Source organism: Oncorhynchus keta, chromosome 21 (assembly GCF_023373465.1).
Source record: "Oncorhynchus keta strain PuntledgeMale-10-30-2019 chromosome 21, Oket_V2, whole genome shotgun sequence".
Taxonomy (NCBI): domain Eukaryota; kingdom Metazoa; phylum Chordata; class Actinopteri; order Salmoniformes; family Salmonidae; genus Oncorhynchus; species Oncorhynchus keta.
The window spans coordinates 24,185,242-24,212,120 of NC_068441.1; the positions used below are offsets into that span (position 1 = coordinate 24,185,242).

The 26,879-nt window shown below is 42.4% G+C and overlaps 2 protein-coding genes across 5 annotated transcripts in view; one reads left to right on the plus strand and one right to left on the minus strand.

The window, feature by feature from the left end:
* On the plus strand, nucleotides 1-26,840 carry LOC118400311 (scm-like with four MBT domains protein 1). 4 transcript variants are annotated; one of them, XM_035797014.2, is made up of 21 exons: nucleotides 1-679; nucleotides 1,744-1,838; nucleotides 1,925-2,013; nucleotides 2,141-2,384; nucleotides 2,539-2,627; nucleotides 2,789-3,032; nucleotides 3,230-3,324; nucleotides 3,450-3,551; nucleotides 3,689-3,848; nucleotides 3,940-4,022; nucleotides 4,331-4,457; nucleotides 7,523-7,636; nucleotides 7,751-7,793; nucleotides 7,938-7,990; nucleotides 8,078-8,220; nucleotides 8,399-8,508; nucleotides 18,740-18,915; nucleotides 20,371-20,546; nucleotides 20,795-21,028; nucleotides 21,126-21,254; nucleotides 21,351-26,840. In XM_035797014.2, exons 2-21 carry the CDS (start codon nucleotides 1,814-1,816, stop codon nucleotides 21,489-21,491), a joined length of 2,577 nt encoding a protein of 858 aa, XP_035652907.1. In that variant the 5' UTR covers nucleotides 1-679; nucleotides 1,744-1,813; the 3' UTR covers nucleotides 21,492-26,840. The 4 variants fall into 4 exon arrangements, with proteins under 4 accessions (XP_035652907.1, XP_035652906.1, XP_035652909.1 ...); XM_035797013.2 differs by having other exon boundaries at nucleotides 1-668; XM_035797016.2 differs by having other exon boundaries at nucleotides 1-668; nucleotides 8,081-8,220.
* LOC118399877 (ruvB-like 1) overlaps nucleotides 14,714-26,879 on the minus strand; it is a 27,206-nt gene continuing 15,040 nt past the window's right edge. The window contains exon 12 of the mRNA XM_052473561.1: nucleotides 14,714-14,864. Coding sequence (XP_052329521.1) covers nucleotides 14,858-14,864 — 7 coding nt within the window. The 3' untranslated portion in view covers nucleotides 14,714-14,857. The remainder of the gene's footprint in view (nucleotides 14,865-26,879) is intronic.

Sequence of the window (26,879 nt, forward strand, 5' to 3'; positions counted from 1 at the left end):
AAATTTAATGGAAGTAATTGCGTCGAGTTTCCCGCCACCCCACATCCTTCCTTTTGTGCTTCTCGTGATGTTGTTGCCATGGAAACGGAGCAGTCAGACCTACTGCACGAGCCCCCACCCTGCGAGAGGAAAAAAGGCTATGGAATCAAAAAAGTACAACCTGGTCTTTGGCCTACAAAATTAGACTTTGATTTAAAAGAACATGGGGAAGGGGGATACAAACTAAAAGTTGCCTTTAGGATAGAGAATTGATGCAGAAAAATGATCTCGAAATAGGTCTATATTGTATTTAATTTGTTGTATTAACTAGTGCTTTATTGCATGGCTCACGACGACTGGCTGTGTATGCTTGTTGTCTTATGCTTTATCCTTTTTCGGTCAGCGGGTCGTTGTTTGTGGCAGGATATAAGTTGAATTGATTTAGATATGAATTTGTAATTTAAACAAAGAGAACACAATGCATTGGGCAGATTATGTCAATATTTTCCCTGTAATCGCTCAAAAACATTAACAAGTCCATCAGTGCGGGACGCCTCTTGACAGCACCAGGTTGAGAAAGTGAATGATCGAGCATGCGCAGTTGAGATTCGTGCCATATTGGAACGAGGCAGAGGACAGGAGAAAGACGGGGGTAACGTTTTAAATTTACTTGGAAGAACTAGGAAAAGGTGAGATTCACGTACGTGGACGAAATACTTACCTATTATTTATTATGTACTATTTTCAGCTGCCTTGGTGGCTCCCGTGTGTTTTTTCCTGGTGTCAAATAAGCTGTATTGTGCTCGACTGAGTCGGCAGCGCCATACCCATACTTGACATTTCAGTTGTTAACTTGCTCGTGGTCAGTGGAAACGGTGCATCAGCTTCGCGCGCCCGATCAATCTCCTCTCACTGACTTTAATATCCACGATCAACATTGTAAACCCGTCATAGGCAAGACAGCTTTTGTTATTCTCTTTTCAATGTTGTCAATTACATTTTACTCGAACACAATATAACATTGAAAGTTGGGGTGGCGCATTACGCCTTTGCCTGCAAGATTGTGTCAACAGTAGATTGCAATATTGCTGATGCTGACATAAACTACCCCTGAAAAGTCAGACTAGCTTTTTCTAGATTAGTGTTTTATCTGATGTTTGTTTAGCTTGAGATGTGTCATTGCAAGCGGCCTGATGTAGTAACATCGTAAACATTTTAACATTGTACTTAATACACAGTACAGCCTATTACACTGTTTCACTGTAGTCTATGGCTGGCCATATGTGACCAATGACATCCTTGTATGTGACCAATACTATATTGACTGTTTCTTACAGCCATTTTCGTAACCAAATATGAATATATTATGTGTAGGCTGGCATTAGCATTTTTGTGCTGAGTTTGTCACGGTCAACCAACACCTTTTCTGAGATAAGAATATATCTGTCAGCTACTGGCAGGAACACCTGTCGCGAGGCAGAGGCTGCTAGGGTGCAATTTATAACCTCAAAAGTGCAGACTCCACATGCATTGCGATCACATCCCATGATCGTTTGATATTACTGCTTTGACAGGAAGGGGGTTTTCAGCTTGAGTTCAGGAGGGAGGGGGGAATGGGTGTATAATATGAGATGGAGATGGTGGACTTGGAACTGTATAAGTGTGTAGTATGTGAGATCTAAAGGCCACTGAGTACCAGGCCCTAAACAGATGTACCTCTACAGAGGTGTTTATTTAACATCCTGTCTTTTGTAACTTTTTCAGTTGGATCAAAGTGGTTTTAGCTACTGCTAATACAGTCTCCTGGGTGGTGTTGGGAACACAGTAGGGCATCATGAACCCAGAGACACAGGGATCTGGTGAGTCTCACAATGGTTGAATGGCAGAGGTGTATTCATATGATATTTCTGTCTTTGTAAATAAGTTTGTGTGTGTCTTTCAAAAGGTGGCTCTGAACTGGAGTCTGACTTCAACTGGGATGAATATCTGGAGGAGAATGGCGTATTGGCGGTTCCACATCACGCCTTCAAACATGTATGTCTTATTACACCGCATCAGGGCCTATTTGCAGATATGGTACTTATATTTAGGGACCAGAGTTTTTTGTGGTCATGGCCCTATTTATTGTATATCCACATACACACCCTTCCCTCCCTCTCAGGTGGACCGTAGCCTGCAGACAGGGCTGGCTCCAGGGATGAGTTTGGAGGTGTGTGTGCGTTCGGAGCCTGACCAACCCTACTGGGTGGCCACCATCATCACCACCTGTGGCCAACTGCTGTTGCTGCGCTACGAGGGTTACCACGATGACCGACGAGCAGACTTCTGGTGTGACATCATGAACTCTGACCTCCACCCTCTGGGCTGGAGCAGACAGCACAGGCAACCAATGAGACCGCCTGAGGGTGAGTAGGGGGTGACATAGGGTTTGATGGAAATAGACATTTGTGTTGCCGTAGACCGGTTTGGAGCTGTGTTCAAATAAATGCATTGGAAAATGTACAACTTTTCATACAGGAATGTACTGGATATCGATGTATAAATATGATGTGTGTTCAGGTGTCCGTGAGAAACATGCTGACTGGGAAGCTGTCCTAGAGGAGGCTCTGGCTCAGGGAGGGAGTGCACCAGCACACCTACTGGAGGGGGTGAGTCTGGGGGGAGGGAGGAGCGGGGAGGGTAGGGACACTAGGACCATAACTATAGTTGGGACCTATTCAACATTACTAATAATTTCAGAACAGCTTGATTGTTTAGTGTCAATAAATGTAAAAAAAATAAAAATAAAACCTTCTCTGTCTGTGTCCAGGCCCAGACAGGGGGAGACCTGTTCCCCCTGGGGAGGTGTGTGGAGCTGCAGGACAGTGTAGACCCAGGGGTGGCCTGGGGGGCCCAGGTGGAGGACAACATAGGGGGCCGGCTGTGTCTGCGCTACACTGGGACGGAGGGGCTCACTCAGTCACAGACCAGGCGCTGGGTATTCTACCTGGACCCCCTCTTACACCCACCTGGCTGGGCTGAGGAAAACCGCTTCTCTCTCACCCCACCTGCTGGTAAGGAATAGAACTGCCTTTGCACCTTGTGGCGCTGTTGACCAACCCTGGTTTTGGAAAACGACAGAGTAAACACAAATACACCTCAGTCAATGAATCATCAAGATATTGTTGAATAAGATATGTTAATGCTGGGCTGGTTGCCTGGTGACCACTGTTGTAGTGTGTTTATTTGTGTGTGTGTGTGTGTGTTGCAGTGCTTCGTGGTTTGCGCAGCGAGACAGAGTGGGAGGAGGTGAGAAAGAACATTAGACAGCCTAAAGAAGAAGCCATCAATGAAGACTTCTTTAAGGTATTTTCTCTCTCTCTCTCTCTCTCTCTCTCTCTCTCTCTCTCTCTCTCTCTCTCTCTCTCTCTCTCTCCCTCTCTCCCTCTCTCCCTCCCTCCCTGGCATATCTCCTGTGTGTGTGTTTGTAGGACAGGCCAGTCCTCTCTCCTCACTGCTTCTCTGAGGGGATGAAGTTAGAGGCAGTGGACCCCGCTGCCCCCTTCAACACCAGCCCAGCTACTGTCACCAAGGTAACGCTTACATGTCACCATAGTAACACCCTCATCAGTCTTCTCCTGAATTGTTTACCAATGACACAATCATCATATGGTAGGTTTCCCCTAGTTGTATGGGGCTGTAGCAGTGATGCCATCATTGTGTTCCCCAGGTGCTGAGCGACCAGTACTTCAGGGTGCAGATGGACAGCCTGCAGGGAGACAGTGAAGGGGCGGGGCCTGGCTTATCCTTACTCTGTCACTATGGGAGCACCGGAATCTTCCCTGCCCAATGGAGCCTTAAAAATGGGGTACCCCTCAGTCCGCCTCCAGGTATGGCAAAATACACTCACCTCAGGCATTCTACTGGTCCAGTGAAATGGATCACAGAGTTTACTGTGTCCCTGGGTATGTGGGTGTGTAGGTTACCAGGGCCAGAACTTTGACTGGGCGGATTACCTGAAACAGTGTGGAGCGGAAGGAGCGCCAGAGAGCTGTTTCCCCGTGGTGAGACACACACAACCACACACACATGTTTGTTTTACTATCCTTTTTGGGAACAAACAGTTGATTCCCATTCAAAATCCTATTTTTCCCTAACCCTTATCCTAACCCAAAACCTGACCCGAACTGTAAAACTAACCCTGAGCCTAAAATAGCCTTTTTCTTTGTCAGTGAAATGTCCCCACTTGAATTTTTTTCCCTTGTTTTACTATCCTTGTGAGGACTTCTGGGACTTCTGGTCCCTACAAGGATAGTTAAATCAAAAACACACACCACTCCAACTGATATGATGACAGGTGTTTTCTCCCCAGGGACAGAGTGATCATGACTTTGTTGAGTCCATGAGGCTGGAGGCGGTGAATCCTGTCTCTCCTGAGCAAGTTCACGTGGCAACCGTAACCAGGGTCAGAGGTCAGCACATCTGGTTGCATCTGGAGGGTGAGAACAGAACAGCTGGAGGAGAGAGAAAAGGGCTGGGTTGGAGGGATGTAAGGTTTTGGGGGAGGGACAATAATGTTGTTGGGTGTCAATTTCACCTACCTGAATACTCAGTCTAATTATATATACAGTAACAGTCAAAAGTTTGGACACACCTACTCATTCAAGGGTTTTCCTTTATTTTCCTTTATTTTTTAAGTAACACATATGGAATCATGTAGTAACCAGAAAAGTGTTAAACAAATCAAAATACACTCAGCAAAAAAATAAACGTCCTCACTGTCAACTGTGTTTATTTTCAGCAAACTTAACATGTGTAAGTATTTGTATGAACATAACACGATTCAACAACTGAGACATAAACTGAGCAAATTCCACAGACATGTGACTAACAGAAATTGAATAATGTGTCGCTGAACAAAGGCGGGTGGGTCAAAATCAAAAGTAACAGTCAGTATCTGGTGTGGCCACCAGCTGCATTAAGTACTGCAGTGCGTCTCCTCCTCATGGACTGCACCAGATTTGCAAGTTCTTGCTGTGAGATGTTACCCCACTCTTTCACCAAGGCACCTGCAAGTTCCCCGACATTTCTGGAGGGAATGGCCCTAGCCCTCACCCTCCGATCCAACTTGTCCCAGACGTGCTCAGTGGGATTGAGATCTGGGCTGTTCGCTGGCCATGACAGAACACTGACATTCTTGTCTTGCAGGAAATCACGCACAGAACGAGCAGTATGGCTGGTGGCATTGTCATGCTGGAGGGTCATGTCAGGATGAGCCTGCAGGAAGGTTACCACATGAGGGAGGAGGATGTCTTCCCTGTAACGCACAGCGTTGAGATTGCCTGCAATGACAACAAGCTCAGTCCGATGATGCGGTGACACACCGCCCCAGACCATGACGGACCCTCCGAATCGATCCCATCTCAGAGTACAGGCCTCGGTGTAACGCTCATTCCTTTGACGATAAACGCAAATCTGACCATCACCCTTGGTGAGACAAAACAGCGACTCATCAGTGAAGAGCACTTTTTGCCAGTCCTGTCTGGTCCAGCAACGGTAGGTTTGTGCCCATAGGCGACGTTGTTGCAGGTGATGTCTGGTGAGGACCTGCCTTACAACAGGCCTACAAGCCCTCAGTCCAGCCTCTCTCAGCCTATTGTTTACAGTCTGAGCACTGATGGAGGTATTGTGCATTCCTGATGTAACTGAGGCAGTTGTTAATGCCATCCTGTACCTGTCCTGCAGGTGTGATGCTCAGATGTACTGATCCTGTGCCGGTGTTGTTACACGTGGTGTGCCACTGCGAGGACAATCAGCTGTCCGTCCTGTCTCCCTGGAGCGCTGTCTTAGGCTTCTCACAATACGGAGATTGCAATTTATTGCACTGGCCACATCTGCAGTCCTCAAGCCTCCTTGCAGCATGGGACCCTGGGCATCTTTCTTTTGGTGTTTTTCAGAGTCAGTAGAAAGACCTCTTTAGTGTCCTAAGTTTTCATTACTGTGACCTTAATTGCCTACCGTCTGTAAGCTGTTAGTGTCTTAACGAACGTTCCACAGGTACATGTTCATTAATTGTTTATGGTTCATTGAACAAGCTCTGGAAACAGTGTTTAAACCTTTTACAATGATGATCTATGAAGTTATTTAGATTTTTACAAATGATATTTGAAAGACAGTGTCCTGAAAAGGGGACGTTTCTTTTTTGCTGAGTTTATATTTTAGATTCTTCAAAGTAACCACCCTTTGCCTTGATGACAGCTTTGCACACTCTTGGCATTCTCTCAACCAGCTTCATGAGGAATGCTTTTCCAGCAGTCTTGAAGGAGTTCCCACATATGCTGAGCACTTGTTGGCTGCTTTTCCTTCACTCTGCAGTCCAACTAATCCCGAACCATCTCAATTGGGTTTAGGTCAGGTGATTGTGGAGGCCAGGTCATCTGATGCAGCACTCCATCACTCTCCTTCTTGGTCAGATAGCCGTCATACAGCCTGGAGGTGTGTTTTGGATCATTATCCTGTTGAAAAACAAATGACAGTCCCACTAAGCTCAAACAAGATGTGATAGCATATTGCTGAAGAATTCTGTGGTAGCCATGCTGGTTAAGTGTGCCTTGAATTCTAAATAAATCACAGACAGTGTCACCAGCAAAGCACCATCACATCTCCTCCATGCTTCATCGTAGAAACTGCACATGCAGAGATCATCCGTTCACCTACTCTGTGTCTCACAAAGACACGGCGGGTGCAACCAAAAATCTCCAATTCGGACTCATCCGAACAAAGAACAGATTTCCACTGGTCCACTGGTCCATTGCTTTTGTTTCTTGGCCCAAGCAAGTCTCTTCTTGGTGTCCTTTAGTAGTGGTTTCTTTGCAGCAATTCCACCATGAAGGCCTGATTCACGCATTCTCCTCTAAACAGTTGATGTTGAGATGTGTTTGTTACTTGAACTCTGAAGCATTTATTTGGGCTGCAATTTCTGAGGTGCAGTTAACTCTAATGAACTTATCCTCTGCAGCAGAGGTAACTCTTGTGTCTTCCTTTCCTGTGGTGATCCTCATGAGAGCCAGTTTCATCATAGCGCTTGATGGTTTTTGCGACTGCACTTTCTTTTACCAATAGGGCTATCTTCTGTATACCATCCCTACAACACAACTGATTGGCTCAAATACATTAAGAAGGAAAGAAATTCCACAAATTAACTTTTAACAAGGCACACCTGTTAATTGAAATGCATTCCAGGTGACTACCTCATGAAGCTGGTTGAGAGAATGCCAAGAGTGTGCAAAGCTGTCATCAAGGCAACGGGTGGCTACTTTGAAGAATATAAAATATATTTGGATTTGTTTAAAACTTTTTTTGGTTACTACATGATTCCATATGTGTTATTTCATAGTTTTGATGTCTTCACTATTATTCTACAATATAGAAAATAGTAAAAATTAAGAAAAACCCTTGAATGAGTGGGTGTGTCCAAATCTGTTTTACTGGTACTTTACATAATCTATTCAGCCACATGTTCAGCCACTCATAAACTCCCCTCTGCTTTGTGTGTTCTTCTCAGGGTTGAAGCAGCCTCTCCCTGACATTATCACTCATGTGGACTCCCTGGACATCTTTCCAGTCAGTTGGTGTGAGAGTAATGGCTATCCCCTCCAACACCCCTACAAACCTAGAGGTCAGGCTCCAAACAAGAACCTCTTGACCATTTTGGTGATTGGTGTATATCAGTGTTTTATCTGAAGGTTACTGGCATGTGTAGATGTTGACTTTTGTTCCTGTTCTGTTGCAGCTCAGAGGAAGAGCCATGTGACCGTGGTGCAACCAGAAAAGCAGTGAGCTTTGCAGACCTTGATTATTACAGAGAGCGAGGGATTAGAAATAAAAAAAGCGAAACTTACCTCTACTGTTACCCAACTTTGTAACGTGTGTTATTTTATTTTTAACTGTATGTTTATTTTGGTTTGATCTGATTGCAGATCTCCACTTAAAGCCACGGCCCTGCAGCAGGATCTGAACCAATCGGAGAACGGTGAGTGTAATTCCTTGTGAAAAATCATTTGTGCAAAAAGAATGCGTATGAGAAAATCTTACATGTGTGTGTGACTGTCTATGTCAGCAGCTCAGGGTAACGGGAAGTACAGCTGCCCAAAGATCTATTTCAACCACCGCTGTTTCTCTGGCCCCTACCTGAACAAGGGCCGTATCGCTGAGCTGCCCCAGAGCATTGGCCCTGGCAACTGTGTCCTGGTGCTGAAAGAGGTGAACGAGAGAGCAGCACACCTCTACCAGCTCCTCTCTATCTTACACAGGCACAACTGTAGATGACAACTCATTGTTATCCCCATACAGATACATATTATATTTCATTCTGTGGTGTATCCTACCATGTCATCTTCTATGGCTTTCTAACCCCCCTGTATCCTGTCCTGTGGTCCAGGTGTTGACTCTGCTGATCAGCTCGGCCTACAAGCCCAGCCAGGTGCTGAGGGAGCTGCAGCAGGACCCAGAGCTCAGGGGGCACGGCCAGGGAGAGACTCTGAAGGCCAAGTCAGTCTACCCACCACACTATAACACCATAATAATGCTACGTTAACCTCACCAGGGTACGTGGGACGCTAGCGTACCACCTGGCCAACATCCAGTGAAATTGCAGAGCGCCAAATTCAAAACCAGAAATACGCATTATAAAAATTCATAAAACATACAAGTGTTATATATCGGTTTAAAGATTAACTTCTTGTTTATCCAACCACGGTGTCAGATTTCAAAAAGGCTTTATGGCGAAAACATACCATGCGATTATCTGAGAACAGCACCCAGCAGACAAAACATTACAAACAGTTACCAGCCAGAGGAGTTGCACAAGTCAGACATAGAGATAAAATGAATCACTTAGCTTTGATGATCTTCATATGGTTGCACTCACAAGACTCCCATTTACTCAATAAATGTTAGTTTTGTTCGATGAAGTTCCTGTTTATATCCAAAAACCTGTTTTGTTAGCGCGTTTTGTTCAGGTATCCACAGGCTCAAACGCAGTCACAACAGGCAGATGAAAAATCCAAATAGTATCTGTAAAGTTCGTAGAAACATTTCAAACAATGTTTATAATCAATCCTCAGGTTGTTTTTAGCCTAAATAATAGATAATATTTCAACTGGACAATAACGTTGTCAATATAAAAGACTGTTGACATCTAGTGGAAGCCATAGAAAGTGCAATTTGAGTCCTAATTCAATGGATGCTGAAATGGAATTCAATAGAAAACTACAAACATAAAAAAAGTCCCGCTTCCTGGATAGATTTTTATCTGGTTTTCACCTGCCAAATCAGTTATTTTATACTCCCAGACATTATTTTATTAGTTTTGGAAACTTTAGTGTTTTCTATCCAAATCTACCAATTATATGCAGATCCTAGCTTCTGGGCCTAAGTAGCAGGCAGTTTACTTTGGGCACGCTTTTCATCCAGAAGTGAAAATGGTGCCCCCTACCCTAGTGAAGTTAATAACACTCACCTTATATGATGATGTGGATGAGATACACTCGCACTGCTTCATAGGGATCATTAACTATATGCAGAGCCAGGAAACAATGATTCAGGCTAAGTCAGTGTACATTACAGAGTATACACCATAACAACAAATCAAATTGTATTGGTCACATACACATTTAGCAGATGTTATTGCTGGTGTAGTGAAATGCTTGTGTTCCTGGCTCCAACAGTGCAGTAGTATCTAACAATTCACAACAATACACACAAATCTAAAAGTAAAAGAATGGAATTAAGAAATATATAAATATGAGATTGGAGTGGCGTTAAATAAAATACAGTAGAATAGAATACAGAATATACATATGAGATGAGTAAAGAGGTATGTATATATTATTTAAACATTATTAAAGTGACTCGTGTTCCATTATTAAAGTGACTCGTGTTCCATTATTAAAGTGACTAGTGTTACATTATTAATGTGACTAGTGTTCCATTATTAAAGTGACTAGTGTTCCATTATTAAAGTGGCCAGGGATTCCAAGTCTATGTAGACTACCATTCAAAAGTTCGGGGTCACTTAGAAATGTCCTTGTTTTTGAAAGAAAAGCATATTTTGTGTCCATCAAAATAACATCAAATTGATCAGAAATACAGTGTAGACATTGTTAATGTTGTAAATGACTATTGTAGCTGCAAACGGCAGATTTTTTTAACGGAACATCTACTTAGGCGTACAGAGGCCCATTATCAGCAACCATCACTCCTGTGTTCCAATGGCACGTTGTGTTAGGTAATCCAAGTTTATAATTTTAAAAGGCTAATTGATCATTAGAAAACCCTTTTGCAATTACGTTAGCACAGCTGAAAACTGTTGTGCTGGTTCTGATTAGCGCAAACTGGCTCTAACCAGAATAGAAAGAGGAGTGGGAGGCCCTGGTGCACAACTGAGAAAGAGGACAAGTACATTAGAGTGTCTAGTTTGAGAAACACGCCTCACAAGTCCTCAACTGGCAGCTTCATTAAATAGTACTCGTAAAACACCCGTCTCAACGTCAACAGTGAAGAGGCGACTCTGGGATGCTGGCCTTCTAGGCAGAGTTGCAAAGAAAAAGCCATATCTCAATAAAAATAAAAGATTAAGATAGGCAAAAGAACACAGACACTGGATAGAGGAACTCTGCCTCAAAGGCCAGCATTCCGGAGTCGCCTCTTCACTGTTGACGTTGAGACTGGTGTTTTGTGGGTACTATTTAATGAAGCTGCCAGTTGAGGACTTGTGAGAGCTGGTGGTTCCTTTTTAACATGAGTCTTCAATATTCCCAGTTAAGAAGTTTTAAGTTGTAGTTATTATAGGAATTATAGGACTATTTCTCTCTATAACATCTGTATTTCATATACCTTTGACTATTGGATGTTCTTATAGGCACTTTAGTATTGCCAGGGGCGGCAGGGTAGCCTAGTGGTTAGAGCGTTGGACTAGTGACTGGAAGGTTGCCAGTTCAAATGCCCGAGCTGACAAGGTACAAATCTGTCGTTCTGCCCCTGAACAGGCAGTTAACCCACTGTTCCTAGGCCGTCATTGAAAATAAGAATTTGTTCTTAACTGACTTGCCTAGTTAAATAAAGGTAAAATAAAAATAAAAAATAAAAAGTGGAGCAGTATAGCTTCCTTACCTCTCCTCGCTCCTACCTGTGCTCGAACCAGGAACACAATGACAACAGCCACCCTCGAAGCAGCGTTACCCATGCAGAGCAAGGGGAACAACCACTCCAAGTCTCAGAGCGAGTGATGTTTGAAACGATATTAGCGCGCACCCCGCTAACTAGCTAGCCATTTCACATCACATCGTTACACCAGCCTAATCTCGGGAGTTGAAGTCATAAACAGCAGAGCTGCTGGCAAAACGCACGAAAGTGCAGTTTGAATGAATGTTTACGAGCTTGCTGGTGCCTACCATCGCTCAGTCAGACTGCTCTATCAAATCATAGACTTAATTATAACATAATAACACACAGAAATGCGAGCCTTAGGTCATTATTTCATTTAATTTATCCGTTATTTTACCAGGTAAGTTGACTGAGAACACATTCTCATTTGCAGCAATGACCTGGGGAATAGTTACAGGGGAGAGGAGAGAGGAATAAGCCAATTGTAAACTGGGGATTATTAGATGACTGTGATGGTTTGGGGGTCAGATTGGGAATTTAGCCAGGACACCGGGGTTAACACCCCTACTCTTACGATAAGTGCCATGGGATCGTTAATGACCTCAGAGAGTCAGGACACCCGTTTAATGTCCCATCCGAAAGATGGCACCCTACGTTTATTCATTAATATGGTAGAATCCGGAAACTATCATCTCGAAAACAAGACGTTTATTATTTCAGTGAAATTCGGAACCATTACGTATTTTATCTAATGGGTGGCATCCATCAGTCTAAATATTCCTGTTACATTGCACAACCTTCAATGTTATGTCATAATTATGTAAAATTCTGGCAAATTAGTTTGCAATGAGCAAGGCGGCCCAAACTGTTGCATATACCCTGACTCTGCGTGCAATGAACACAAGAGAAATGACACAATTTCACCTGGTTAATATTGCCTGCTAACCTGTATTTCTTTTAGCTAAATATGCAGGTTTAAAAATATATACTTCTGTGTATTGATTTTAAGAAAGGCATTGGTGTTTATGGTTAGGTACACGTTGGCGCAACAACAGTAATTTTTTTTGCGAATGCGCACTGCATTGATTATATGCAACGCAGGGCACGCTAGATAAACTAGTAATATCATCAACCATGTGTAGTTATAACTAGATTATGATTGATTAAGTTTAATGCTAGCTAGCAACTTACCTTTTGCGCTCTTACTGCATTCGCGTAACAGGCAGGCTCCTTGTGAGGCAGGTGGTTAGAGCGTTGGACGAGTTAACCGTAAGGTTGCAAGATTGAATCCCTGAGCTGACAAGGTTAAAAATCTGTTGTTCTGCCCCTGAACAAGGCAGTTAACCCACTGTCGTGTCTTTGGCTATGCCGGATTAAGTGATATGACATACTATTCTATAAAATAATTTCTCCGTAATTGATATTACCTGATTGAGCTAATCATGTAAATGTAATTAACTAGAGAGTCGGGCACCACAAAATGATATTTATAGAGCTGTTATCTTCCAAATAAACTCTTAAAGACAGAGTAATATTTTACATCAATAGCAGTCAATATTAATTGTCATCTTAATTCAGTCTCATCTGAAAGTTGTAAATTCTTGATTATCTGCACGAACCCTGGCTAACAAGTTGAATCAGCAATACAAAATTGGGTTTAATTATTTATTTACTAAATACCTAACTAATCACACAGAATTACACATACACATATTTAAATCATAACTTGATTACAAATTACGTCATAAAGGCAAACATCCCTAGCGGGCGGAACAGATATGACAGCTGGTTACACAAAAGAAAAGGGTCTGGGTTTGAGTGAAAGAGCGGGAAGACTGAGGAACAAAGGGCGAAGATGTGCTATCGTAAATACAGTATCTTATGCCTTGTAAAATTACCGTCCATTTGGAAAAGGAAAATGCAATAAATATTTACTCTGAGCTGTGCTTCGGTAGGTTGATGGTAGATGGAAGGCCGTGTTGCCCAACGAGTCCTTTGTCCTTTGAAGAATGTCTCTGCTGGTAAATTGAATACGTTGCAGTAACTTGTTGTGTGGTAGACGGGATACTCTGTCTGTTCCTTCCTAACCCTCGTTTGCAGCTGCTGTTGCTAACTCAACGGCTAGGAGGTATCACTTCTGTAGTGAATAATAGTTCAAAGTTCATACCATTCGCAACCAAAGCTCACACTGATGTTGGCTTCGTTCTGTTGTTATTATCTGAACCATTCTGACATTGGACTGTCGTCCTCGGAACAGGAGGTTATATTGTCGTCAAGGGCTTATATAGGAAGGGAGAGGAGGGCGTTTGAAAAGTTTTATAGCCCATGTCCTTTCACAGGGGCGGGCCACTGATTGAGCAGAGCCTTATGAAAACCCAAATCTCACATTTTAGAAGTTAAAATCACATTTCATCCCATCACGAATAATTTCATATTCAAACATTTAAATTGAACAACAATTCCATGTGAATCCGATAGCTACAATGTGCAGACTTTCCACTGTAGAGTTTGTCATCTTATCATTGATGAGAATGTCTCAGATGACAACCGAACCGACATCCTATTCATTAAGTACCACCGCATATGTTCAATTGGTCGGATTACCAAAATATAGTTCATTTCCCCCCACCTTCTGATGTTCCCAGAATCTCTATGTTAACCAAGGGTTTTGCAAATGTAACATCAGTAGGGTAGAGAGAGGAAAAGGGGGGTAAGAGGTATTTATGACTGTCATAAACCTACCCCCAGGCCAACGTCATGACACCACCGTTCCTAAGCCGTCATTGAAAATGAGAATGTTCTTAACTGACTTGCCTAGTTAAATAAAGATTAAATCAAGGTGTAAAAAAAAAATAAAACATCTGCAAAATCGCCGTCCAAAACTTGAAATCGGCCCTAATTAATCTGCCATTCCGATGAATCGGTCGACCTCTACTCAGGATATGTGGTTTCCAGTTTGCATAAAGTCCAGTGTAGTTCTTTTGAGGGCTGTCGTTTTATCGGCTTGAGGGGGAATATACACACCTGTGACTATAACCGAAGAGAATTCTCTTGGGAGGTAATGCAGTCTGCATTTGATTGATTAACTACTCACGCTATGAGTAGTTAATCATGAAACATACACCCCCGACTTCCTTCTTCCCGGAGAATTCTTTATTCCTGTCTGCTCGTTATATTGAGAATCCAGCTGGCTGTATGGACGGAGCCATGTTTCGGTGAAACAGTATGTTACAATCACTGATGTCTCTCTGGAAGGAGATCCTCGCCCCTAGCTTGTCTACTTTATTATCCAGAGCCTGAACATTACCAAGTAACATATTCGGAAGCGGTAGATGGTGTGCATGCCTTTCTGGGTTGGACGAGAAGTCCACTCCGAATACGTTTTCTACGCCGGTGGTGTTTTGGAGCAGCCTCTGGAATAAGTTAAATTGCCTTGAGGGGTACGAACAAAGGATCCAATTCATGGTCGTAATGCTGGTGAATTACCACAGCCCTGATAACTAAAAGTTATTTCCGGGCTGTATGTAATAACATTTTTTTGGGGGAATAATCATGTAAAAAATAACACACAAAAAAACAAAATACTGCAAAGTTGCTTAGGACCTAGAAGCAGAGCTGCCATATCTGTCGGTGCCATCTTGCCATTCCCCACCAAAGTGCCCCCTGAGCTCTGGGTCCTGCTGTAGCTCCCTCAGCACCTGGCTGGGCTTGTAGGCTGAGCTGATCAGCAGAGTCAACACCTGGACCACAGGACATGAGAGGATAACGGGTTACTAACATATTCAAAGATTGACATATTTTAATTAAACACATTATTATGATGAATTTATTCATAGTATTTCATCCTTCCAAAAGATCTAGTCCCAAGGCAAATCTAGGGTTGCTACTCAAGCCGGCTGGTCGTTTGTTCTATCGGTCCGGTTGCCAGAGATGCGACCCAGTCGTTCAGTCTTTTTCTTCTGTATCTATGGACGCGACCCAGTCGTTCGTTCTAAATGTTCCATTGCCATATTGGCTGGAAACTTTCTTATCCCTTCCTTGCCAGCTAGCCAACTACGGCTAGGTGACGTCAAAAAGTACAGCCAGAATAACAGCAAAGTAGCTGCATTTGCATTTGTTTAAGCTGTTTTCTAGTGACATTTATTTGGACACATCCATAACAATGAGTTAATGAGGCTGATTTCGCCTGGCATAGAAAATGTGCTCACTTGTCAGGACACTTGTTCAGAGGACCTAGCCAACAACACAGCTCACAAAATTTCTTCAAAATGAAGCTGGAAAGACTGCAAACTAGCAGCAGTTAATTTTGTCTTACCTTTTTTCAACTGACATTTCTTTGTATATATCCACAAAAATTATGCCAGCTGATTCATGAATTTAACTGGCTGAGAAACGCTGCCTGCCTGTCTGTCTCGTCCCGATTCCCGACACACTCATTACTATGGGACTGCTGGAGATTGAATATGAATATTGAAACAATGTTGCAAATGTTGGATAGACAAACAGCAAGGTTTGTACAAATCTACACTGTTGAAAACTAAATGTTAGTCTAAAAACAATCTGAGATAATGTCAAGAGGCTTTTTATAGTGGAGATCGAATTTATAAATTGCCTGGCTGGGCTGATGAGACAGTGGATTGCACAGTCAGATGGAACAGAATAAATAGGTATTTTAATGTCATAAAATTTAGCCGGTGGTAACTTGTGGAATAGACACCTGCTGGAATGCGCTTTTAACCAGTCAGCATTCAGGATTAGACCTACCTGTTGTATAATTGCTGTTTAGATTATAGTATTTACTGTACAGTAATGTGATAAAATGAGAAACCATACACAATTTATTTCTGTATGCTGTAGATTTGGTCTATTCTTGGTCGCTATGTATGCACCATAACGCAACTATATACAGTGCATGGCAAAGTATTCATCCCCTTGGCGTTTTTCCTATTTTGTTGCATTTAAATTGATTTTTATTTTGATTACATGTAATGGACATACACAAAATAGTCCAAATTGGTGAAGTGAAATAAAAATAAAAAACTTGTTTAACCTCATAGTCCGCCCCATGCCGCATGCGGTCGCGTTACTACAGCCTCAAGCTCATTACCATAACGCAACGTTAGCGATTTCTAAAAATCGCAAATGAAATGAAATAAATATGCCTGCTCTCAAGCTTATCATTTTCTTAACAATCCTGTCGTCTCAGATTTTCAAAATATGCTTTAGAACCAGAGAAAATCTATAATTTGTGTAAGAGTGGTGATAGCTAGCTTAGCATTTAGCGTTAGCATTTAGCACGCAACATATTCACAAAAACCAGCAAAGGGATCAAATAAAATAATTTACCTTTGAAGAACTTCAGATGTTTCAATGAGGAGACTCTCAGTTACATAGCAGATGTCCAGTTTTTCCTGAAAGATTCTTGTGTAGGACACAACGTTCCGTTTGTTACTATGCATTTGGCTACCGAAACTAACCGAAAATTCAGTCACCTACACGTCGAACTTTTTCCGAATTAACTCCATAATATCGACTGAAACATGGAAAACGTTGTTTGAATCAATCCTCAAGGTGTTTTGTCATATATCTCTTCATTGAAATGCCGTCCCTGGAAGCCTGCATTCTTCTCTGATTCGGATGGAAAAATACTGGTAGCTGACTTTTGCGCACCAATTTCCACGCAGACACTGTGCGGGACACTTGGCAATTGTAGTCTCTTATGGTCAATCTTCCAATGATATGCCTACAAATACGTCACAATGCTGCAGACACCTTGGGGAAACGATAGAAAGTGTCCGTTCATTCCTGTCGCATTCACAGCCATATAAGGCGATCATGGAAAACGTAGCTTCAGAAATCCTGTTCATTTCCTGGGCTTTTGTTCAACGGCACTCACAGTGAAAATCTTTGCAGTTCTGGAAACGTCAGAGTGTTTTCTTTCCAAAACTATCAATTCCAAGCATAGTCGAGCATCTTTTCGTGACAAAATATTGCGCTTAAAACGGGCACGTCTTTTTATCCAAAAATGAAATAATGCCCCTAGTGGACTAACAGGTTAAACATTATTTTTTTAAACGGAAAAGTGGTACGTGCATATGTATTCACCCCCTTTGCTATGAAGCCCCTAAATAAGATCTGTTGCAACCAATTACCTTTAGAAGTCACATAATTGGTTAAATAAAGTCCACCTGTGTGCAATCTAAGTGTCACATGATCTCAGATTATATACCCCTGTTCTGAAAGGCCCGAGAGTCTGCAACACCAGTAAGCAAGGGGCACCATAAAGACCAAGGAGCTCTCCAAACAGGTCAGGGACAAAGTTGTGGAGAAGTACAGATCAGGGTTGGCTTATGAAAAAATACCCGAAACTTTGAACATCCCACGGAGCACCATTAAATCCATTATTTAAAAAAAAAGAAAGAATATGGCACCACAACAAACCTGCCAAGAGAGGGCCGCCCACCAAAACTCATGGACCAGGCAAGAAGGGCATTATTCAGAGAGGCTACAAAGAGACCAAAGATAACCCTGAAGTAGCTGCAAACTCCACAGCGTAGTTTGGAGTATCTGTCCATTGGACCACTTTAAGCCGTAAACTCCACAGAGCTGGGCTTTACAAAAGAGTGTCCAGAAAAAAAGCCATTGCTTAAAGAAAAAAATACGCAAACACATTTGGTGTTTGCCAAAAGGTATGAGGGAGACTCCCCAAACATATGGAAGAAGGTACTCTGGTCAGATGAAACAAAAATTGAGCTTTTTGGCCATCAATGAAAATGCAGTGTCTGGCACAAACCCAACACCTAACATCACCCCGAGAAAACTATCCCACAGTGAAGCATGGTGGTGGCAGCATCATGCTGTGGGGATGTTTTTCATCGGCAGGGATGGCAAAACTGGTCAGAATTGAAGGAATGATGGGTAATGCTAAATACAGGGAAATTCTTGAGGGAAACCTGTTTTCAGTCTTCCAGAGATATGAGACTGGGATGGAGAATGATCCTAAGCATACTGCTATAGCAACACTCGAGTGGTTTAAGGGGAAACATTTAAATGTCTTGGAATGGCCTAGTCAAAGCCCAGACCTCAATCCAATTGAGAATCTGTGGTATGACTTGAAGATTGTTGTACACCAGCGGAACCCATCCAACTTGAAGGAGCTGGAGCAGTTTTGCCTTTGAAGAATGGGCAAAAGTCCCAGTGGCTAGATGTGCCAAGCATATAGAGACATACCCCAAGATACTTGCAGCTGTAATTGCTGCAAAAGGTAACAATTATGCATGCTCAAGATTTCTGTTTTTTTGTCTTATTTCTTGTTTGTTTCACAATAAAAAATATTTTGCATCTTCAAAGTGGTAGGCATGTTGTTTATATCAAGTGATACAAACCCCCCCCCCAAAATCTATTTTAATTCCAGGTTGTAAGGCAACAAAATAGGAAAAATACCAAGGGGGGGTGAATACTTTTGCAAACCACTGCATGGTAGTAGTCGAGTGACACTGAGGATATACACACTCTCTGCTGCATAAACATACTGGAAGAGATGCTCCCTACCACATTGGTGTCTGACAGACAGTAATGGATCAGATTCTGCTCTGGACCATGTTGTGGTTTGAAGGTACAAAGGAAAGAGTTACCGGGCCACTGTGGGGATTGCCCGTACAGCTGACCAGGTGGCTGAGTTCTGCAGGAAGACATGTGTGAGGCTGGAGTGCTGCCCCAACCTGATCGCACCTCACATGGTGCTGGAAGACTGCTCGGAGAACTGCTCCCTTCTCACCAAGACCAAATACAGTACGTGATACCAAACACGCACACACGCATACATACAGTACCAGTCAAAAGTTTGGACACCTAGGGTTTTTCTTAATTTTTTACTATTTTCTACATAATAATAGAATAATAGTGAAGACATCAAAACTATGAACTAACACATATGGAATCATGTAGTAACCAAAAAAAGTGTTAAACAAATCAAAATATATTTTTGAGGTTCTTCAAAGTAGCCACCCTTTGCATTGATGACAGCTTTGAACACTCTTGGCATTCTGTCAACTAGCTTCAACTGGAATGCTTTTCCAATAGTCTTGAAGGAGTTCCCACATATGCTAAGCACTTGTTGGCTGCTTTTCCTTCACTCTGCGGTCCAACTCTTCCCAAACGAGGTCATCTGATGCAGCACTCCATCACTCTCCTTCTTGGCCAAATAGCCCTTACACAGCCTGGAGGTGTGTTGGGTCATCGTCCCACTAAGCGCAAACCAGGTGGGATGGTGTATCGCTGCAGAATGCTGTGGTAGCCATGCTGGTTAAGTGTGCCTTGAATTCTAAATAAATCAGCGACAGTGTCACCAGCAAAGTACAATCACACCTCCTCCATGCTTCACGGTGAGAATCACACATGCAGAGATCATCTGTTCACCTACTCTGCATCTCACAAAGACATAGCGGTTTCAACCAGAAATCTCAAATTTGGACTCATCAGACCAAAGGACAGATTTCCACCGGTCTAATGTCCATTCCTTGTGTTTCTTGGCCCAAGTAGGTCTATTCTTATTGGTGTCCTCTAATAGTGGTTTCTTTGCAGCAGTTTGACCATGAAGGCCTGATTCACACAGTCTCCTCTGAACAGTTGATGTTGAGATGTGTCTGTTACTTGAACTCCGTGAAACATTTATTTGGGCTGCAATTTCTGAGGTGCAGTTAACTATAATGAACTTATCCTCTACTGCAGAGGTAACTCTTGTGTCTTCCTTTCCTGTGGCGGTCCTCATAAGAGCGAGTTTCATCATAGCGCTTGATGGTTTTTGCGACTGCTTTTAAAACTTAAAAGTTCTTGAAATTGTCCGTATTGACTGACCTTCATGTCTTAAAGTAATGATGGACTGTCGTTTCTCTTTGCTTATTTGAGCTGTTCTTGCCATAATATGGACTTCGTCTTTTACCAAATAGGGCTATCTTCTGTAAACCACCCCTAGCTTGTCACAATGCAACTGATTGGCTCAAACGCATTAAGAAGGAAAGAAATTCCACAAGTTAACTTTTAACATGGCACACCTGTTAATTGAAATGCATTCCAGGTGACTACCTCATTAAGCTGTTTGAGAGAATGCCAAGAGTGTGAAAAGCTGTCATCAAGGTAAAGGGTCGCTACTTTGAAGAATCTTAAATATAAAATATATTTTGATTTGTTTAACACTTTTTTTGGTTACTAAATAGTTTCCTTGGTGTATGTCTATGTGCTCTATAGCTCATTACTATGGTAAGCAGAAGACCAAGCGAATCAGCCTTCCCCTTGGTGGTTACACCAACCTGGAGAGCAGCACCAAGCAGGGGAGCAGGAGGAAGAAGAAAAAGCCGATATTTGTCCACAAGAAGAAACACCTGTCTACCTCTGTAGACAGCACCCCTGCTGGCTCCCCACTGGTACTGCACATTCTTACATTCATCTTCTTCAACTGCCATTAACTTAATCATCACAGAGAAGCCAGAAGAGTTGCCCCTAACTATTGGTCCCGGGTCAGATGTTATCTAACAGTTAAGGTTAGGATTTGGGGTAGGTTGCAGAGAAATGATTCTAGATCTGATTCTAGATCTGATGTTACGGGGAACTTTTATATGAAAGGAGCCAGTATTCAAACTAATCATAACTGTCCACATTTCTTCCACCCCAGGCTAGTGGAGAAGAGGAGGACCTGGATGAGGACTACTCTCTGAGTGAAGAGGACTCAGGCTCCGAGCCGCAGGATGACTATGAGGTATCAGAGAGGAAGTCCCAGCCCCCCTCTCCCTCCCCCTGTCCCACCCCTACAGAACCTCGCCCCCGGGACAGACCCCGTCGCCAGCGCAGGAAACCCGCCCGCTCACCCTCCTACTCAGACGATGAGAACAGGCCCACCTTACCTAAGGTAGCGGTGGTTAGATAATTATGCACACAAATACACACACACACTGATCCTGGAACTATATATGTGTAACCTCCCCTTTGTGTGTGTTCTGTCTCAGAGTGGGCGGGTGGAGGTGCAGAAGAAGCTGCATCTGGACAGCAGTCCTCTGGGCTGGAGCATCACTGATGTGACCCGTTTCATCAGAACTACTGACTGTGCCCCGCTGGCACGCATATTCAGGGACCAGGTAGGAGTGACGCACACACCAGGAAAAACACACACTCACATACACACACTCACAGTGTGCTAATTTTCTGAGCCATGTTGTTGTGCGTGTTGACAGGAGATAGATGGCCAGGCCCTGCTGTTGCTGAGCCTGCCCACAGTACAGGAGTGTATGGGGCTGAAGCTGGGCCCTGCCATCAAACTGTGCCACCTTATAGAGCGGGTTAAACTGACCTTTTACCAGCACTTTGCCAGCTGAGGAGTGTGTGTGTGCGTGTGTGTGGTTGGTCTCAAGCTCATTACTAAGCCATATCACATCCAGCATTGTTGTAATGTACAGTATGTGCTGCTCCAGGATGGACACAGCTTATACCTCAGCTGTTCACCCTGGAATGTGACTGGATTCTGTATCTTTCAGGGATTTCATGTTTACAGTGCCTTCAGAAAGTATTCACACCCCTTGACTTATTATACATTTTGTTGTTACAGGCTGAATTCATAACGGATTAAATTGATTTATTTTCTCACCCATTTACACACAATACCCCATAATGACTAATTTACATAAGTGTTTTCACCCCTTAGTCAATGTTAGAATCACCTTTGGCAGCGATTACAGCTGTGAGTATTTCTGGGTAAGTCTCTGGGTAAGTCTAAAGGTTTTCCACACCTGTATTGTTCAATATTTGTAAATATTTTTTTATTTTATTCTTTGAGCTCTGTCAGGTTGGTTGTTCATCATTGCTAGATAGCCATTTTCAAGTCTTGCCATAGGTTTTCAGGCTCATTTAAGTCAAAATTGTAACTAGGCCACTCGAGCATTTAATGTCATCTTAGTAAGCAATTCCAGTGTATACAGTTGAAGTCGGAAGTTTACATACACCCTAGCCGAGTACATTTAAACTCAGTTTTTCACAATTGCAGACATTTAATCCTAGTAACAAGTCCCTGTCTTAGGTTAGTTAGGATCACCACTTTATTTTAAGAATGTGAAATGTCAGAATAATAGTAGAGAGAATTATTTATTTCAGCTTTTATTTCTTTCATCACATTCCCAGGGGGTCAGAAGTTTATATACACTATATACGGTATTTGGTAGCATTGCCTTTAAATTGTTTAACTTGGGTCAAATGTTTTGGGTAGTCTTCCACAAGCTTCCCACAATAAGTTGGGTGAAGTTGGCCTATTCCTCCTGACAGAGCTGGTGTAACTGAGTCAGGTTTGTAGGCCTCCTTGCTCTCACATGCTTTTTCAGTTCTGCCCACAAATCTTCTATGGGATTGAGGTCAGGGCTTTGTGATGGCCACTCCAATACATTGACTTTGTTGTCCTTACGCCATTTTGCCACAACTACGCTTGGGGTCATTGTCCATTTGGAAGACCCATTTGCGATCAAGCTTTAACTTCCTGACTGATGTCTTGAGATGTTGCTTCAATATATCCACATAATTTTACTCCCTCATGATGCCATCTATTTTGTGAAGTGCACCAGTCCCTCCTGCAGCAAAGCACCCCCACAACATGATGCTGCCACCCCGTGCTTTACGGTTGGGATGGTGTTCTTCGGCTTGCAAGCCTCCAACCCTTTTCCTCCAAACATAACGATGGTCATTATGGCCAAAGAGTTCTATTTTTGTTTCATCAGACCAGAGGACATTTCTCCAAAAAGTATGATCTTTGTTCCCATGTGCAGTTGCAAACTGTAGTCTGGCTTTTTTATGGCGGTTTTGGAGCAGTGGCTTCTTCCTTGCTGAGCGGTCTTTCAGGTTATGTCGATATAGGACTCATTTTACTGTGGATATAGATACTTTTGTACCCTTTGCCTCCAGCATCTTCACAGGGTATTTGCTTTTGTTCTGGGATTGATTTGCACTTTTCGCACCAAAGTACGTTCATCTCTAGGAGACAGAACACATCTCCTTCCTGAGCGATATGACGGCTGTGTGTTACCATGGTGTTTATATTTGCGTACTATTGTTTGTACAGATGAATGTGATACCTTCAGGCGTTTGGAAATTGCTCCCAATGAGGAACCAGACTTGTGGATGTCTACAATGTTTTTTCTGAGGTCTTGGCTGATTTGTTTTGATTTTCCCATGATGTCAAGCAAAGAGGCACTGAGTTTGAAGGTAGGCCTTGAAATACATCCACACGTACACCTCCAATTGACTCAAATGATGTCAATTAGCCTATCAGAAGTTTTTAAAGCCATGACATCATTTTCTGTAATTTTCCAAGCTGTTTAAAGGTTACAGTCAACTGACTGTATGTAAACTTCTGACCCACTGGAATTGTGATACAGTGAATTATAAGTTAAATAAGCTTAAATAATTGTTGGGAAAATTACTTATGTCATGCACAAAGCAGGTGTCCTAACCGACTTGCCAAAACTATAGTTTGCTAACAAGAAATTTGTGGAGCGGTTTAAATGAGTTTTAATGACTCCTACCGAAGTGTATGTAACCTTCCGACTTCAACTGTATATGGTCTTGTGTTTTAGGTTATTGTCCTGCTGAAAGGTGAATTTGTATCCCAGTGTATGTTGGATAGCAGACTAATCCATGTTTTCCTCTAGGGTTTTGCCTGTGCTTAGCTCAATTCCATTTATTTGTATCCCTAAAAATACGTCCTAGTCCTTGCCAATGACAAACATACCCATAACATGATGCAGCAACCACTATGCTTGAAAATATGAAGAGTGGTACTCAGTGATGTGTTGTGTTGGATTTGACCCAAGCATAATGCTTTGTATTCAGAACAGTTAATTTCTTTGCCAATATTTTTGCAGTTTTACTTTCGTTCCTTATTGCAGACAAGGTGCATGTTTTGGAGTCTTTTTATTTTTTCTGTACAGGCTTTCTTCGTTTCACACTGCCATTTAGGTTAGTATTGTGGAGTAACTACAATATTGTTGAACCATCCTCAGTTTTCTCCTATCACAGCCATTAAACTGTAACTGTTTTAAAGTCACCATTGGCCCATGGTGAAATCCCTGAGCAGTTTCCTTCCTCTCTGGCAACTGAGTTAGGAAGCACGCCTGTTCCTTTGTAGTGACTGGGTGTATTGATACACCATCCAAAGCGTAATTAATAACTTCAACATGCTCAACATTACCCATCTACCAATATGTGCCCTTCTTTGTGAGGCATTGGAAAACCTCCCTGGTTGAATATGTTTAAAATTCACTGCTCAACTGAGGGACCTTCCAGATAATTGTATGTGTGGGGTACAGAGATGAGGGTGTCTTTCAAATATGATGTTAAACACTTAATTGCACACAGTGTGAGTCAATGCAACTTATTATGTGACTTGATAAGCAAATGTGTACTCCTGAACTTATTGAGGCTTGCCATAACAAAGGGGTTGAATACTTAATGGCTCGAGACATTTCAGCATAGAATTTTACATATATATATTTTTTTATTCAAACACAATTATGTGGTATTGTGTATAGGCCAGTGACACATCTAAATTTAATCCATTTTCATTTTAGGCTGTAACACAACCATAAAAATATATGACATTTAGCAGACTTAGTCATGCATACATTTTACAAACCCACAACCCTGGCGGTGCAAAGCACCATGCTCTACCAACTGAGCCTTTCAGAACCACAACCCTGGCGGTGCAAAGCACATGCTCTACCAACTGAGCCTTACAAAACCACAACCCTGGCGGTGCAAAGCACCATGCTCTACCAACTGAGCCTTACAGAGCCACAACCCTGGCGGTGCAAAGCACCATGCTCTACCAACTGAGCCTTACAGAGCCACAACCCTGGCGGTGCAAAGCACCATGCTCTACCAACTGAGCCTTACAGAGCCACAACCCTGGCGGTGCAAAGCACCATGCTCTACCAACTGAGCCTTACAGAGCCACAACCCTGGCGGTGCAAAGCACCATGCTCTACCAACTGAGCCTTACAGAGCCACAACCCTGGCGGTGCAAAGCACCATGCTCTACCAACTGAGCCTTACAGAGCCACAACCCTGGCGGTGCAAAGCACCATGCTCTACCAACTGAGCCTTACAGAACCACAACCCTGGCGGTGCAAAGCACTATGCTCTACCAACTGAGCCTTTCAGAACCACAACCCTGGTGGTGCAAAGCACCATGCTCTACCAACTGAGCCTTACAGAACCACAACCCTGGCGGTGCAAAGCACCATGCTCTACCAACTGAGCCTTTCAGAACCACAACCCTGGCGGTGCAAAGCACCATGCTCTACCAACTGAGCCTTACAGAACCACAAAGTCAAGGAGTGGTGTTAATACTTTCTGAAGGCACTGTATGTGTTTGTTTACCATTTGTTTGTGTACGATCGGATACATAGTGGAGGGGAATTGAAAAGCACAAGATAATTGTATGGAGTCATGATGGAATTCTTTTTCATCCATCCATGACTGAGCTATTAAGGGTATAATGAACACCCAAGGTAAAGTATGTCAACAAAATACACCTGGATTCCTGTTTAGGTATTAGTTCACCCCTCATTGTGAAACAGTAAAAATATGAATAATGTGAATAACAAACAGCACCTGATGTGGGGAGACACATTTGCACTATCACAGCTAGGTTTTTACATTGGTCTACAGGGCTATGTTATCAATTTGATTGACTTCTTCTTGAATATAAATAGCAGCTCAGACGTTTGGGTCTGGTTTCCAACACAGATTAAGCCTAGTCTAAAAAGCATGTCCAAAGAAGATTCTCCATTGAAAGTTGTTCTTAGTCCAGGATTAGTCTTAATCTCTGTGAAATCGGCCATTGGATTGTGATTCATTGCATTTGAAATGCATCCTATTAGATTCTCATGGGGTTAGGCTGTTCTTAACCTTTTGTCTTTATGATGATTGTCACTTTAGTTGTGTGTAGTATAGTAAGTCACTCGTTCTGTGGCCATGGGGTGTACGACAGCATTATAAGATGGTCCTAACAATTATTGACATCTCGGTTCATACAAATATTTTTATAGATTGTTGAGGACCTGTCTGTCCTCATTTTACCTCTTGTATATTTGCAGCTTGATCAAAGTATAAACGTATGTTTTTACAGGTATTTCTAAAGATGAAATATAAACTATGCTCTAAGCTTTCTGTAGATGGCTTTGAGTAGGCTAAAACATGTCTATTGTTTTGATTTATGTCATGTTTTTGAGGATAATATGATACACTAATGCTATATCTAAAAAATGAACTGTACTGAAGGCAAAGCTGAACAAGTATTGTTCAATGTAAAATTACATTTTTGTTAGTTCTGCATATGGTTCAGGTTGGTTTTGTTGAAAAACAAAATGTTGTGCCATATTTGAGACATTCCCTGTTATTTATGTATCTGTTTTCACATTCCACATCAGCTTGGTTTTTCATTCAGGGCTTTCATTCTCGTTCACTATATCGATTACACTTGATTTTACATAACCTGTTGCTCATGTTGAATATAAGTGTTGGCCGTTGATGTAAACTAAAGGGATTTCTCATGAAACAATCAAAAATGTAAATGGTTATTATTGGTTTGTGGATGTTTCCAATGCGAATATGTTTACAGAATGATCATTATTAAAAGTTATTGCTTTTGAAACTCAAAATGATAAACTGATTTTCTTATATTTCCTGTATTGTGTCATTTGTTTAATCCCAGGAAGCTA